This window comes from Tachypleus tridentatus, chromosome 4 (genome assembly GCF_004210375.1).
Source record: "Tachypleus tridentatus isolate NWPU-2018 chromosome 4, ASM421037v1, whole genome shotgun sequence".
In the NCBI taxonomy this organism is placed as follows: Eukaryota; Metazoa; Arthropoda; class Merostomata; order Xiphosura; family Limulidae; genus Tachypleus; species Tachypleus tridentatus.
Genome location: NC_134828.1, coordinates 12,694,064 through 12,711,465, shown reverse-complemented (window position 1 = coordinate 12,711,465; position 17,402 = coordinate 12,694,064). Strand labels below are relative to the sequence as shown.

At 31.8% G+C, this 17,402-nt stretch overlaps 1 protein-coding gene across 5 annotated transcripts in view; it reads left to right on the top strand.

The window, feature by feature from the left end:
• The window catches only part of LOC143248578 (CCR4-NOT transcription complex subunit 4-like), a 37,079-nt gene extending 19,898 nt beyond the window's left edge, over positions 1-17,181 (top strand). For 2 of the 5 annotated variants that reach the window (XM_076497043.1, XM_076497042.1), the window contains exons 13-20: positions 4,936-5,061; positions 5,154-5,423; positions 6,297-6,460; positions 8,257-8,386; positions 11,750-11,830; positions 14,638-14,754; positions 15,383-15,480; positions 16,800-17,181. In XM_076497043.1, the coding sequence (XP_076353158.1) occupies positions 4,936-5,061; positions 5,154-5,423; positions 6,297-6,460; positions 8,257-8,386; positions 11,750-11,830; positions 14,638-14,754; positions 15,383-15,450 (956 nt within the window). In that variant the 3' untranslated portion in view covers positions 15,451-15,480; positions 16,800-17,181. Of the gene's footprint in view, positions 1-4,935; positions 5,062-5,153; positions 5,424-6,296; positions 6,461-8,241; positions 8,387-11,749; positions 11,831-14,637; positions 14,755-15,382; positions 15,481-16,799 lie in introns of all 5 variants that reach the window. The other 3 variants (XM_076497045.1, XM_076497044.1, XR_013027052.1) reach the window with 2 other exon arrangements.
• Positions 17,182-17,402: the final 221 nt, after the last annotated feature.

The following is a 17,402-nucleotide window of genomic DNA, read 5'->3' as shown; positions in this document are numbered from 1 at the left end:
TAACTTTTTCATAACTTCAGTTATGAAACAGATGAAACATTGGCTTTCATTTCAATGTTCAAGTAACTCCAATTTTATAAAACTTTTCCCCAGTTGTTTAATTTTCTAGTAAATAAACAATCCATTCAATATTAGAAGTATCTTAAATATGATACTTGGTTGTGGGCAGGATAAAAGGATAACATTTTGTTACAGTTTTATTAGTGTATGCTGAATACCCAACATAAGGTGTATCTAAAATTGGGAAAGAGCTTGGGTGTCAGTCATAATTATGGAAAATTGAGGTGAATTGAGCAGTCAGAATGCTTTTCAAACACATTTGTTGCTCTAAGACTCTTGGTTTGGTCACCTCATCTTTTGGGATCCTTGATAGGTAACCTGTTTTGTCATATTAGATCAGTTTGTGTTGTGTTACTTACTTTTGGGATCCTTGATAGGTAACCTGTTTTGTCATATTAGATCAGTTTGTGTTCGTGTTACTTTTGGGATCCTTGATAGGTAACCTGTTTTGTCATTTTAGATCAGTTTGTGTTTGTGTTACTTTTGGGATCCTTGATAGGTAACCTGTTTTGTCATATTAGATCAGTTTGTGTTTGTGTTACTTACTTTTGGGATCCTTGATAGGTAACCTGTTTTGTCATATTAGATCAGTTTGTGTTCGTGTTACTTTTGGGATCCTTGATAGGTAACCTGTTTTGTCATATTAGATCAGTTTGTGTTCGTGTTACTTTTGGGATCCTTGATTAGGTAACCTGTAACCTTTTGTCATTTTAGATCAGTTTGTGTTTGTGTTACTTACTTTTGGGATCCTTGATAGGTAACCTGTTTTTTCATTTTAGATCAGTTTGTGTTTGTGTTACTTACTTTTGGGATCCTTGATAGGTAACCTGTTTTTTCATTTTAGATCAGTTTGTGTTTGTGTTACTTACTTTTGGGATCCTTGATAGGTAACCTGTTTTTTTCATTTTAGATCAGTTTGTGTTACTTACTTTTGGGATCCTTGATAGGTAACCTGTTTTTTTCATTTTAGATCAGTTTGTGTTTGTGTTACTTACTTTTGGGATCCTTGATAGGTAACCTGTTTTGTCATTTTAGATCAGTTTGTGTTACTTAGCGAGCACCTCTTCCTTCAATTCTATGTATGCCATAGCAGGGTATTTTCTTAGCCTGCAAAAGGGGAAAAACAAATTGTTTGTGGACTTGCTAGTTTGCCCAAGGTGCTGGGCATTTGTTGTATTGTTTACTTTTAACTAGAAGCCTTTATTAATTTCTCAGAAATACCCTAAAGTAAATATAGCTGAAAAAATAAAGATTTTGTACATAAGCTCTGTAGTTTTGACTGACCTTGTAACCATCACAAAAAGTACAAAATATAAATTATCTTATTTTTCTTGCTAGTCTAGAATGACTTACATTTTAACAGAAAATTACACAAGTTATTTTGAAAACCAAAGTTAATACATGTTTCACTATTTTTTCCAAAATTTCATTTAGACTCTTTATATTACACTGGACAGCTCTGTGTAAACAACAGATCTGTTTACTAGCAAAAACATGTCACATTACATGATCATGCTTGGCATGTGATATTGCTGGTCATGAGTATTTTATTTCATTTAAAATTCCATATTTAAAGAACTTTCTAATTAATACATTTTAGTTATTTATAACAAACTTGGATAAAATCCAAGAATTTTAGTGTTAAAGTGTCAAACACTAGGCTTGATTCTTGGTAACAGTATTGTGGTCTTGAAGTTTCAAATTCAGATAGGCAATTTAAAGTATGAAATATTGCCTCACATTAGGATGTGCTGAAACTAATATAATTTATCTGGCTTTCTATTTGAACTAATAATGGCTTAACTTGCATACCTGGTATTCAGAGCTCCAACAGTGAAAAAAAACTACAGAAAAAGTGTCCAAATGGTAATCACCATATTGGAACAGTTGAGGCCCTGCAGCTGTCAGTAAACTAGAATGTTGATTTTCTAATAATTTCACATAATACAAAATGTCAGAATTTGAGTATTTTTGAGAGCAGGATGTTTTGTGAGGGGTGTGGCATGTGGTTTTAAACTTTATTACACTTGTTGCCATATGGAAAAAAGGCTTTCTTGCTGTAAGTTAATACAGGTAAACATCGATATAAAATGCATCGATAAAGCACGATAATCAGTTGGGCGCGATGGGGTCTTAGGCCCCAAATTTTTTGGGGTTTCTACAGAGGCTGCCGCTTAATATTACCACTGCTTAATGTAATCAGCCGGTTAATGTGATCAAAAACCAAATCCACTATAAATTTGTGCATTTCAACTTGTTTTATGTGCTAACTATATTTTATTGTTATTAAATTTTTTGAAAAATCCGTTTTTGTTTCAGTACTGAATTCGTATTTTAAACTTAGCCATGACATTTTTTTATCTGGTAATTATTTGACTTCAGTTTGTACTTAGATTTTAATAATTAGTAAATAAATTATCAAAATTAATTACTATATGTATTAACTTTTAAAATTGAACTAATTTTAATCAGTGTCTAATCGTAAAAATGATCACATGATTGCTCTGACGGAACTACTTTTAGAATATCAGCCCTCATCAAAGTAATGAATTCGATAAATTTCTTTAGAATTCTGCTTTTTACATTTAATTTCAGTCTTAAAATTGAGTTTAATAAATAATAAAAAAAAAGCTATATCATTGGTGTAAGTAGTTTTGTTTGTTTTTCTTTATTTCACTACAAAAGCAGCGTAAATTTTGCATTATCGCTCACCCCGAGGGTCAAAAAAATATATAATTAAATCGGTATAAGGCACAATCAGATACAACGCGGTCGAATTTTTTGGACCCCAACTAGCGCCTTATATCGATGTTTGACTGTAGTTTAGCTTGGGGATATGTATATTATAAGGTTATATAGGGGTACAATAGAATCTAATGTGTATACCAAAAAAGATGCCCTTCAAGACCAGTTCCAAACACTGCTCTTTCCAGTGAAAACTTAGTATGTGTACATTTTAGGTTATAAATATTTTTGAAGCTTTCTTATGAAACATTGTTTTGATGATAATGTCTTGGACTCTTTCTAACAATCATTATAAAATATTTTATGTACCCAGCAAAATTTAACTCTTTAATTTTAATACTTTTATTTTGCCATTTGAAGTGGTGGATTTCTTTTTATAAATTGTACTTAAACTATAAGATTGTCAAAGATTTATTTGGGATGAATAACATCATCATTCAAAATGGTGTCAGTGTCATTATTGACTGTCGTTGCTTATTTTAGCAAGAGTGTTTTTGGTTGAGATCAGTCTACATGTAATAGTTTTTTTTTAAATAATTTCTTGTTTGAGTTTTGTTTGGATATACAAAACTCAGTGTATTCAACAAAAGAAATATTGAGTGTCTAAATGGTTTACTGTTGCAGGCCTTGAATGCTGTTCATTCTGATATACAATAAAACTAGTTTTTATGATAGGTTATACTTTCAGACAATATTTCAGTTTTTTTGTTAAACTTGCAATTGCAAGTCAGTTGTGTTAATTACTATGTTTTGGTGGCAACTTTGAGGAAAACAAAATTGGTAAGACTTGTTTCTGATATTGAACTTAAGAGTTAAGTGTTTGATCTCTTGGTTTGAAAACGTAACTCGAAGATTGTGTTAATGAAAAGTCTTCCAAAGCAAGGCTACTTTTTCTTGGAGCTGTTCTCACTTTGATTTGTGCTATAAGAATGAATTGCAACATGTTTCTGATGTTTAGGACACTGGTCTTTATGGAAACAATTGTTTTTCAACTTTGGCTTTTGTTGGCTGCAGTCTGATTAATTGTATTTGAGTCTTTTAACTTTATAAGACAGTGAAAGTAATTACAATAAGAACAAAATATTTTTACTGTTCCTACTGCTTTATCCCTACCAGTGGCTCGGTAGGAAGCTGGGCACCAGCAAAAACATGGTTTTGATACTTGTGGTTTCAAGTGTAGTTTTATGTATAACAATAGACAAACCTACTTTACAGTTTTTGTTATTCTACTTTAATTGAATCATGACACTTTTTAGATGATTCATGTTTCTGATTGCTTTATCTTCTGTAGGAATTCCATTGCAACTTCATCAATATCATTTACATTTCATACAAATGTGCACACCATCCTTGCACTTGTAGCTAAGAGAATGATGAACATGACTTCCATGTATATTGTATAGTTTAACACTTAAAATGGATCATTCAGAGGTAAATTACTTTGCAAAAGATGGACTTTCATCATGATCTGGACATGAAGGGAAAGGGAGATAGAAGTAATTTTTAAATGAGGTTTCCTCTCCAAGAGGTGGACTTGTGAGAAAAAAGGATTTACTTAAAAGCTCTGAACAATGAATTTGTATTAGCTATTTGGTGCTTTTATCATTTGCTGGATGCTGTGATGACAAAAATAACCATTAATGTCTGTGCAATCACCTCTTGATTTTAGGGTTGTCATTTTGACTGTCATTTACAGCTGGACAAAATAATTTTACTTTATTGTCACTAGCTAAAGATTAGAATCCCTTGGTATTTTGCCAGATAGCTGCTGCTGGTTTTAAAACTTGCAGGAAAAGTAAAGGTTTGTTATTGTATTTGATTTTTTTCTCTTCAACATTCTTCAGTTTTCTGTATTGTTAACTCGGTTGTTTGTGCTTCTGTACCTTTTTGGAGAAAACTGTTAAGATCAGCATGAACCTTAAATTTTGATTGCTGAAGTTCTGGAGTTTGCATCTAGTAGATTGCCAGTTTTTTACCTTTTGACATGGTCTGTTCATAGAAATCTTGCAGTAGATTGAGTAGAATCCATGTTGTTATTGCTTTTGTTTTCTATTATAAAACTAACATTTGCTTCTGTGTGCTGTATATTCTAAAATATCAAGTCTTCTAATATAGTAATCCTCTTTTCAGAAGATTGGTTAAATCATCCAGATTTGGCCTTTCATTCAGAGAGCATTCCAGTAACTAGTAACACAGATTGGCAAGCAGCCTTTGGGTTCAGTCCATCTAATCACAAACTTCACGATGATGAGTTAGGTATGTTTTAAAAATCATTTTGATTACAAATTTAAAACTAAGTGTAATTAAAAATAGGCAAGGATTGTGAACAGTATATACGTTTTTTTAAGGTTTTGACCCTTGGGATGAATCGGCCAAAGGACTAGCTGATCTCCTAGAGAAAGAAGCTATAGAAAAACCAGAAGAACCACCAGTGCTAATAACTCCCAGACTAACATCAGTACAACATCCGTACTCCCATTTGATGAATGTTAAGGGTTATCCTAACCATTTTCTACAGAACCAGCAACTCCCAACACGGGTTACTCCTCCACCCCCGGGTTTTGGTCCTAACCATATCAACAAGCTTGTAAATATTCCCATACCAGCATATTCTTCAGGTAAGAATGAGCTACACAACAGGTATTTATTAAAATTGTTAGGTGTAAAAGTAAGTTGGTTAACTAGACACTTAAATATTGAAAACCTCTGCTAGTTACACCAATGTTAGCAGTTTAATGCTCATTTGAATTACTATTTTAGGCAGTTATTAATTAATAGAGACTAGTGTCTGAAATACTAGTATGTTTGTTGTTGATTATTTTGTCTAAGAACCCTTCCATAATTTGATTAAGAAATTAAAATCTGCATGTTAGGATAGAAAAAACTTCTTTCAATTTATAAATTTGAATTATTTATTTCTTGGACATAAGCAAACGTTTTTCACTCAGTGTTTTGAAGTTTTTGTTTTTTTCTGAAAATATATTTTATGCTGTGTTTAACCAAACTTTTATGAAAATCATTCTGTAACTCAGTCTTTTTATATTGCTTTTCTTGCTTGTAGTAACTCTGTAGCCTTACTGGTTGGTTTGCTTGTTCAAGTTTAGACTCTGACAGACTTGCATGTCATTGTGCTTGTGTTAGAATGATTTCCACTGGATGTTTAGTTTTGTTTTTATTCATTTCAGTAGTTGGTAAATATAGTGTACTGTGTTCTGTATTATATTTTAGAAAATTCAAGTTAAAACACTGGATAAATAACAAAAAATAATACTAATTCTGTATATTAAACCAGTTTTTTTTATTAGTATATCACTATTTAAAATGGGTATTCTTTCCACCACTTTTACACACAGAGAAATTAACCATTTATTTTAATAACTTCTATTTAAGACTTTAAAGCCAGGATTAAATACAGTTGTACTGTGATAGCATAATTTGGAAATGTGCTTTGAAATTACCTTAACAACAATTATTCTGTTTCTCTGCTACAGAATCTCCCTCTAACAAAATGACGTCCTTGATGAACATGCCTCCAAACCACCATATTATGAATGGGTATAACTCATTTCAGGAGCAAGTTCCCCTTCATTTACAGGGGCTTAACAACCACATCAAACATGTGCCTGTACATAGTGTGCAATCTCTTAGACCAAAAGTAAGTAATTTTTACTAGTTGATTAATTTTGTAGGTCTAGTAGCATTTATATATCTCTAGGTTTATTTGTCGTACTTCAAGAAGTAAAAATATTACATAGAAATGTTTAATTCAGGTTGTTAAAAGGGAAATGTGTTCTACATGGTTCAATAATTTCTTCTTTCACAAATATCAGTAAGTAACTTGATGTGCCTTTTGAACACCAGTGAGGGATATATGGAGGCTAAGCTGAATGTTGATTCTTCTCTAATATTCCCTGGGAAATCCTAAGGGTACATAACAGGCTTGGGGATAATATATCTAGTGGTTGTCAGTGAAAGTGGATGCACAATTGTTAACTAATGGCTAAAGCACTTGTTGAGATTAATGTGTCTGAAAGTGATAGAGCTATGGAGAAGTGATACTTAAATGCATGAACATTAGAACAGGATTACAAGAGTATAGTTTATTCTAACCTCTGTGGTAAAAAGAGTAAACAAATTTCTGTAAGTGCTATTACATGAGATACAGTAGCCAAAAGTGTTATAGGATGTACTATTCATATCAGTACCAAAAAAAATTGTTATTGTATATGTACTGTTTGATTTTGTGATGTATTCTACCTTATTTCAATGAATATTTTTATAGTACACTTAATGATAAATATTATGAATTTGTTCTTTTGTAATAACCAAATAAAATCTGTATTTAAAAACAAGACATTGGTCTAGGTATAAATAGTTTAATCATTGTTTCTTTATACTTTTCTTGCAAGGAAATTGAATGTTATACAATATTTGCTCTAAAAAAGATATAATAATTGTTTATTATAGTGAAAGAATTTATTAAAACCATGTAAAACTTTTTCAATCAAAATAACCAATGTGCAGATGGCTAACATCAATCTTTAAGAACAATGCTAATAAGATAGGGTAGCTTTGTATCAACCCTACATAATAACACAGACAAGAACGAATATATAACAATGTTTTATAAAACTGTTCAAACACATTAGGTTTAATCTTTCCTATTCTTGTCTGCATTTATTTAATTTTTTTAAGTTTCGCTACTTGTTTTTTGTTATTACTATAATGCAGTTTCAACAGACATGGAAAGGTTATATTTATAACAAAGTTCTAAATGTAAAGAGTTCTTAATTAATATTTATTGATTTTTCTGTTATTGATTGGTAATTCCTTTTTCACCCTATACTTAGGGTTCTTAAAAGAACACATTTCTGTAAGAAATAACACTGTTTACTCTAGAATTGTAATTTTTTGAGATTGTCACATCGGTGAAATCGGTTGACACCATTATTTTGGTTGTTGAAATATGTACTAAAATCAGAAAACAAAGCAATTCATACATCTTCCTCTGACACTTGTGTACATTCTCAAAACTTGACTGTTGTGACATTGTTATAAAAGGGAAACACTGCTATTTTAAAGTTTGGATGGCCTGTTGAGGAGATATTTAAAACATTTTGAACAATCTGGGTCATCTCTCCAAACAGTACTACTGTCTGTCTGATTAAAATGGAGACAGGGAATCTTGGAGTTACTAGAATTCTAATGTTGTATTACTTGTGGTACATAATAGGAGTTACTAGAATTCTAATGTTGTATTACTTGTGGTACATAATAGGAGTTACTAGAAATCTAATGTTGTATTACTTGTGGTACATAATGGGAGTTACTAGAAATCTAATGTAGTATTACTTGTGGTACATAATGGAAATCTAATGTTGTATTACTTGTGGTACATAAGTGTAAAGTAACTTCTTTGTGATGTTTCACCTTAAGGTTTAAAATTAACAGATAGGTAATGCTTTGAACATGAATGAGTGGCAAGAAAGGTTGCGTTCCCTGTTCCCAAATATCAACATAAGTTTTGGACCCCCAACCACTCAGGCAGTACCTCCACCCAGTGCACCCCAAAATCCCAAAGGTAAGGTGAAGTTATGGAAGTTTTTGTTTATTTGCAATGAAGTTGCTGATAAGTAATATTAATGATTGTTATTCATACATCTGTATTAACTTAGGTTACTATATGAGTGAGTTAAAAAGGACCCCAAAACCCCATGAAAAATTGTTTAAGTGGCTTTGTGAGAATATAAAATTTTAAAAATTTGGCCATGTGGTGTCTTTGAAACTCACTGTGGTGAAAAAAATCCACTTTACAAGCTTAGTTGGAAAAATGCTTCTAACCTTCAGTAAACTTTAGATTGAAGAAATGCATTTAGTAAATTTTATGTAGTTTTTTAATGACATTAATTGTAAGAGTGGGAAAATTGTGAAGTAAAACTTGTGTTTAAAGAAAACTTAACTTTTTATTAGTTTTCGATATAACTTGAAGGGATAGGTTACATACTTTCTCAAATCGTTGTCATATTGCCTTTACAAAACCCAAGATACCATTCTGGAAGTTAGCATTATTTGTATTGGTATAAGAAATAACATTTTGGTCATTATTGCTTTTTTTTGTTGTTGGCATATGCATATAATTTGGTCAAAATTTGTGTATCAGTATGGTATTCTTGTTTGTTTTGTTCTTGTAATTAAAATGTTTAAGCTAATTGCACAAATTTTGGTAAACACTTTCTACATAATAGCTAGTTTGGACTTTTAAACACTTGTTTAATTTTCTTAAGTATTTGTATAATATTTTAGGTTTTGAAATTTTCAGAAATGTTTTTATGGAAGATGTTTTTAAACACCTTAAGCACATTTTTATTGTATGTATTGTTAATGTGAAATAAAACCTGATTTGTAAACATTCTTACTTAAAGTGCCATTTTTTATATATATACATCTTAGTTTATTTTCATCAATTATTTATCTTTATTCACTGAAACAGTTTAACATCTCTAGTATAAAAGACTTCTAAACAGTAAACTATTAAACATTCACTTGTACTGTAGGCTTACACTGATATAGGAAATCTTTTGTTTTTTTTCTGATCAAGCTAAATCTGTGTATTTAAAAAATTTTAAAGTGTTCTTGTATGTGTTGAGCAATAATTTTAATGCACAAACAACAGCTTTTCTTATCTGAATATTTTTGTCTTGGAACTCTGTTCTTATTAATACTAAATGTTCTTGCATGATGACTGCTCGGTGAACTACGTTCCTGTAATTTTCAAACATAACTCAAACTTAAAGCTATTTTTGTATCTTGTTTAAAGTTTTGAAAACTTGTCAGAATCGTATGTTCCCTACTATGTGAATATTTGCTGGATGCTTTCTTAGAAACCATAATTACTGCCTACTTCACTCTTATTTTACACTTTTCTGTCTGGTCACTTTTATCTGATTTATGAGAGATTGTCCAACCCACTCACTGGTGCATCATAGAAGCTTCTTAGCATTGAGTTTTTGGTGTACAATTAGGAGATAAGGAAGGTCTTGAGGGGAAAAAAATCCTGGATAAATCTGTTTCTCAGAGATGACATATTCTGAGTAAATATAAACCTATATCCTGGAGTGGGCAGAAAAATTATATAAGAACATTGATTTCTACACGGCTCCATGGGATACTGCCTGTAAACAAAATCCAAATCTTTTTTTACTTTATTCTTTACCATATATACAAAATATACATTTTGAAACTGCAAAATTCTTTAGTGTATAAATACTGAATGCAGGAAATTTGTCCTCTGATTAGTATAGAACAGATGTAAGCAGTATGAGACATTCAGGACTACCAGTGCTGTAGCTCCACTCTTCACGCTACATAAAGTTCATTTGGCTAGTGCAATTGACATCTTGAACTTTGAAGACAAAGGCTATAGTTTGTACTTGAATTGTGATTTTTCAATCTGGTGCAAAATATTTTGTTAAAATTCTTATACAATTTAGATGTAGGCAACCCATGATTTAAAACTTCCTCAATTTCTTAAAGAAATATCAAACTGCTCACTAAGCAAAGGAAGCTGTGGCAAGCTTCTTTGTTTTGTCAGGATAGCACTTTACTGCAAATTGAGAAAGTTGTAAGCAGTGCAGAGTAATGTGGTGGCAATAAACTTAGAGGTGTATGTTGGTAGCACCACATTACCAAATGAAGGTTCTTGTAAGGATACCTAAAGGTTTGATATGGAGGTGTGTGCTGGTTGCACCACATGACCAAATGAAGGTTCTTGTAAGGACACCTAAAGGTTGGATATGGAGGTGTGTGCTGGTCGCACCACATGACCAAATGAAGGTTCTTGTAAGGACACCTAAAGGTTGATATGGAGGTGTGTGCTGGTGCACCACATGACCAAATGAAGGTTCTTGTAAGGACACCTAAAGGTTGGATATGGAGGTGTATGTTGGTAGCACCACATTACCAAATGAAGGTTCTTGTAAGGATACCTAAAGGTTTGATATGGAGGTGTGTGCTGGTTGCACCACATGACCAAATGAAGGTTCTTGTAAGGATACCTAAAGGTTGGATATGGAGGTGTGTGCTGGTCGCACCACATGACCAAATGAAGGTTCTTGTAAGGACACCTAAAGGTTGGATATGGAGGTGTGTGCTGGTCGCACCACATGACCAAATGAAGGTTCTTGTAAGGACACCTAAAGGTTGGATATGGAGGTGTGTGCTGGTCGCACCACATGACCAAATGAAGGTTGTGTTAGTAAGGACACCAAAGGTTGGATATGGAGGTGTGTGCTGGTTGCACCACATGACCAAATGAAGGTTCTTGTAAGGACACCTAAAGGTTGGATATGGAGGTGTGTGCTGGTCGCACCACATGACCAAATGAAGGTTGTGCTAGTAAGGACACCAAAGGTTGGATATGGAGGTGTGTGCTGGTTGCACCACATTACCAAATGAAGGTTCTTGTAAGGACACCTAAAGGTTGGATATGGAGGTGTGTGCTGGTCGCACCACATGACCAAATGAAGGTTGTGCTAGTAAGGACACCAAAGGTTGGATATGGAGGTGTGGGCAGTGTATACAAAGATATTTCACAGTACTGTCAGGAAAATTCAGGATTTCAGAAACAGTTTGGTTTAAAATACACTTGTCTAATACTAAGCCATTATTAACCAACTTAAAAAATGTCTTTGAACTCTTTCATAAACATCTTCCTATAGAACTAATGTATATTTTTATTTTACAGTAAAATTTGTCTTTTAGATCCAGTAGCTAACATGGTCCCCCTCCTTATACATTTTGGTACTGAAAATATACTTTATTATTTTTGCATTTATTGGAGTGATTTATTTGATAATATACTTTTCATAATTAAAATCAACACTATTTCCAATTGATACTAGTTTTGAAAATGTGTATTAATAATATAAAATATGTTTAAATCCAGTCCACCATGTGTGGAACCCTTATGGACCATCCTGGGTTACTCAAGATCCAGCCATTCTTTCCTCAGGAAGTATTGCAGACTGTAAGTGTTCTTATTAACTAACAAACGTAGAAGTGTTTTGTCTTCTGTGTTTGTGATCTTACAAGTATGCTCATTTGTTGCCATATGTGATCTGAATAATTGCTAAAGAAATTCAATCTTGAAAGTAGCTACAGCCAATAGGTGAAAATGATTGGATAAGAGACTAATCTGTATGAATATAAAATAAAACTATTTTGGCATTAATGTGGTTTTGTCTACATATTTATCTAAGATCTAGTAGATGTGAACAGAGGATTCTAATACAAAAGTTATAACACTTAATCCTATAACAACAGACATTCTTTACTGCACATGTTGCAAGGTTTTAGTGACTTGCATTCAGAAATTTATTAATATACTTTTTATGTGTTATCAGTTTGTATAGCATAAAACCTTGGTTAATAATCCATATATTATTAGCATACAAGTTTCAAGTTATTAACTTTATACAGCAATATTTTTTTCTTGTCTACTTTATCCACCACCACTCCATTAAGTACAAAATCAAACTTAAATTACACGCTATAAAATTGTTATTGCTCAGACAAGCCATAACTTTTATAGCCTTTAATTTTATGTGGTGACAGCTTTCAAGTAGAAAGTCAGAACTACATATTACATTCTTTCTTTCTGAATTTGTTAATAATTCTTATTTTAATTCTCTTACTTAATATGAAACCTTTTTCATCTATTAAATGACTTGCTATGTAATGTTTTCTAAATGTAGAATTGTTGATTAGACTGTTAGTACAAGTTTAGTTCCCACAGGGAAAACTGACTAGCTTAGATTAGTTTGTAACAGCTCTTTTCACATAGTCGGAAAGCAAGAAAAATTGTTAAAGTTGACGGACACTACGTTTTTGCATGTTATTGGTCTGTTCTTTAGTGCTTAAAGTGACCTGCATGTTTCCCAACTGATTTATGACATGTAATGAATAGCACCTAGGCACAGGGTAATAAAACAAGGCTTAACCATAAATAGATGTATACTGTTAGAAGTTAAGCTACTTGATAAATGAATGTAGTTTTGTTAGTTTGAAGTCATTGTAGAAATAAAAAAAATTAAAAAATGAGCTAAAACTGATACTACTACAAAATTATCAGAGATTGGGGTTATTACTGATACCTTCCACTGTAGAAAGGGTTAATAAAATACAAAATTGTCTTACAGATGCTCCAAAGTATCAGTTTGTATCATATGAATAAATGGTTTAGTACTATTGCATAAACAACCACTGCTTTATGATTGTGAGAAAGTTACAATTTAGTTTGTTATCGAGTTAGAACTGTTTTTCTTAAACAGTAAATGTTTTCACAGATGATAGAGTAAGGGTGAACTTTGGGGTTTTTTTAGTACAAGTATAATTTAATTACATTTCTCAAATTCAAAAGACTCTGAACAAATGAAATGTTTTTAATGATTTATCAATTCTAAACAAACAGAAATTGTAAAAATGTACTAGTTAATATTAACCACATGTTAAAACAAGTCAAGTATGGTGAAAAAATAAGACTTTTCAGATATAAGTGTTCAAACCAAAAGGCAGTTTATTCAAAACTAAAAACGAATATTTAATCTTGCAGCATTGTAGACATTTGATTTACACTGTCCAACGTGTGTGTCTATATATAAACAAATCAAATATTCATTTACTTGTACAAAACAGTTCTTAGCTTACTTTTCAAATGTATATAAAGATCTCCAATTTAAGTTCAGATATTCACTGCTGTGCTTATTTTAGTACCAACTATTTTTGTATGTTTGTGTGTGTGTGTGTGTGTGGTTTGTATGATTTCAGTCAAACAAATTGTTTTAATATTTAACAAGTTATAATGTCTGTTAAGACAATTTTAATATTTAATATTTTGTACACTGCATGTTGTTATAACAGTGAAGGCTTAATTTATGATCTGTTACTTAGTAGTTGGGGAAGCGTCTGTTGGCAGTTCTGTTTTTGTTGTAAACATAAACAGCTGTTATAGAGAAGTAGTAAAATTAATGATGTAATTGTGATGTTACTCTTTTAGCCACATCTTTGTTCAACATTCTGCTGTCATTACTGACATGAATAATGTTATTGTGTAGCCCTTATTGGGATGAATCTTGAATCACAGTAGTGGGTTCTGTATAAACTTTGAGGGTTATCCCTAATCTTGAGTCACATTAGTGAGGTCTATACAAGTTTATTGACTGTAGTACTTCTGGGTTGGACTTCATTCATGTGTCACAGTAACGGCCCTTTGGAAGAGCTCTGTTCATCAGTTACTAATTTTTGACATTTATTATTTTATTTGTAATAACACGTACCTACTCCTTGCATCCCGTTGAGTTTGACTTCAATGGGATATTGTGTGTGTGCGACATTCAATAAAGATATTGACAATTGAATTGTTTCCCAAACTTTAACTGATTGGGTATAAATTTAAACTGTCTTTAGAGAAACTTTGAATTTCTCTACTGAAACTGAGTTTCATCAAATTGGGATATACTGAAACATCTTTAGTTTTAAAGTCACAAGTTGTGACAAACTTAGTCAACATTGAAGTACAGCGTCATCATGGTTAAAGGAAAGTTGCACTCAACTGTGTGAATGTCGCTTGCAGTAGCCAATCTTCAAAGGAAGCCCATTAAAAGTTTTCCAAGTGACCATGAACACATTATTATTGGTAATGGATATTAAACTCAAGTTTCCCCTAGTTGGTATATTTTACAGTAAATAGAGCAACAGAGTGACAAAATTAAAAATTTAGGATATGCAAGTTCAGTGAGTGAAAGGTAAAAATTGTCAACCCCTTCTTGTTCTTAGGTCGCTCCGACAGCCCTTCACATTGGACAAAGTCACTTCATCAGCTAACTACAGAAGGTGGAACAATGAATAATTATAACCATCACATGCAGTTCCCTATGCCCTTTGCATACAGAGGTAGGTACTGATAATAAACCTTTGCTTTTTCAATTAGTTTGTTGTTGGCCCCATGTAACACATCTGTATATTTATCCAACAAATCTTTAAAGAGCTGTATTACAAAACTGGTTGTAACAGAAGTTTTTAAGGTGTTCCTTTATTTATTAGTTTAGTCTATGCCACACATTCAACTTAGTATAACCGACTTTTTTTTCAATGCATTCACAACTAAATATTTGGGACTGATTGGTATAAACAATTGTTTTGGTTATATGTGGTTACTGTTGTTTTTCTCTTTAATAGCATCTATTGGTATGTAATCTATAGAAGCAATGTTTTACTAGAGGTAGCTTAATATTTTCTAAACGTTTAATAATTGGTGTATATATTGTACAATTTGGTAATTTGAAAGGTTATTCAAAATGTGATTAGATACTTCCTTGGTTAAGTTTATTAGATCACTGATTTTACTTCCACTCTGATTGTTGGTAATATTTCATTGAAAGTGTAGTATGTTTTTTTCTTGCTTCAATAACAATAATTCTCACTAGACCTAATCTTTATAACCTGTACCTTAACCTAATATTTGTAAGACAGTATAGAATGAAGGACAGTTACTGCATGAGAACATTATTCTGTTGTATAGCAACACAGTGGCCAGGCATTCCCAGTCTCCCCCACCTGGTTTCAGTCCACCCTTTCAGCCCTCTTTGAAATCAACAGAACCCCAGACACTTGCTGAACGTGAGTCTACCTACGTTTTGAATTCTGTTTGGCATCACTGTGGTTGAACTCGTAAATTATTATTTTTTACTTTGCGTTTTTCATTTGTTTTAATTGAGTTTTAGTTTGAACATTGTAACATACTAATTGAAACTAGATGGTTAAGTTTCAGGCTTGACTTTTGATAACACTCCTGGGATATAAGTAACATGACCATCTGGATATATTAAAAATCTCATAGAATTAATGATTAAACAAATTTTACACATTTGATCAGCCTGGTATTAAAGTTGACGTGGTGATTTCTGATTTAATGAACTTAAAGCTAATTAGTTCCAATTTGCCCTTGGACAGTTCTATGACAAGATCAGTATATAATTTGTATATAAAATGTTCTGATAATCAGTAAGCTTCTCAAAATAACCTTTTAGTATTTCTTTTAACCAACGATATATTTTCTTTTTATTGCTTTGTGTAAATCTTCCGGGGTTAGTTTCTTAAATTGTTTTCTACTTGGTTACCTATAGATTGGTTACCTATATAAATGGCTTCTCTTTAAATGTTGTCCATTAGTAGTTATTTTAAAGGACTGTCTGCATGATATTTTAACTATTAAGTAACTTTTAGTATTGCACAACTATTAATAATATGGAAAACTGGCAACTTTGACCATGGCATAAAAAAAACAACTGAAATCCACTGACGTTTAACATTATTGTTATTGGGGCAAAAGCTTTTGAACTTGTGTTGTTTGATAGTTGCTTACCATACGTTTTTGTTATGATGTAGTTAGGGGTACTTAGTGACTTCTGGAAAGATTTACTTAGTATCCAAGTTTCCCTATAACATTCAATACTATCTGATTTTGTAGTTTTGTTATTTATTTGTACCCTGAAGCTTACACATACCATCACCCCTTCTATATACAAGTCTGAGGGTGTTTTTTAAATATTTGCTAAATTATTTAAATCAGCTATAAAATTACAGCATGTTACCTACTTGTATTGAGGTATTAGTGGAACAGCTTTAAATAAAATTTGTTTAATAAATGTTAACAACTATATCTGTTGCATCTTATTAGGGTTTGTGGTTGTTTCTTTTGTAATTTACTGTTTTATGTTGAATTTTTTTTAAGTTTCAAAGGTGATTTATAAATTTCATTCTTGGGTCAGTGTGCAGTGATTATTAAAACAGTTGAGAAGTATAATATAGTAGTGGCTTTCTGTGGTTAGGGTTAAGTTTTACTGGAAAACCAGCAAAGTGTTAGTATTTTAATAAAAATATAAATGTGTATGTGTAACTGTGACCTCACTGAAGTTCATTGTATGTTTTTCTTCCAGATTTATAGATGGTTATCAGTTGAGACCCTTGACACTGAAGACTACTTGACAAGAATATATAAAGTTATATAAAGTCTATAGTAACCTTATGGTTGTGTATAATATTGGGGCAAGTTCCCTCAGATATTCTCTATCTCTCTCTCTGCTTTTTGAATTTTTTTTAGTGACCTGTTAATCCTGTTTTTTCCTGAATGCTAACAGTAGCTAGCCGGTGTCTCAGTTTGCCATTGGATGTGGTACTTGCTTTTTTTCATTCTGTTAAGTTCGCATCAGAGTTACTTTATTTATATCATAGAATGTATTATTAAAATAATAAAAAAAGCTCTAAAACTAAAAATTATGAATACAGTTGTTAAATTAAAGTATATAAAAGCAGCCAAAACAGTTGTGGTTTGGTTATTTTGTCCGAGTGAAAACCTCCGCAGTTACCAATATCAGCAACTTTATTAATTTTGTATGATAGCACAAGTCTGTGGTAGAACTGCAGATTTTGACTAAAAGATCTTTATTTTTTTCTGAAAAAGATAACTTAATTTTAAACATTAATTTATACTAATTTGTTTTAGGTATAACATGGTTTTCTAAATCAGTCTGTTGTGATGG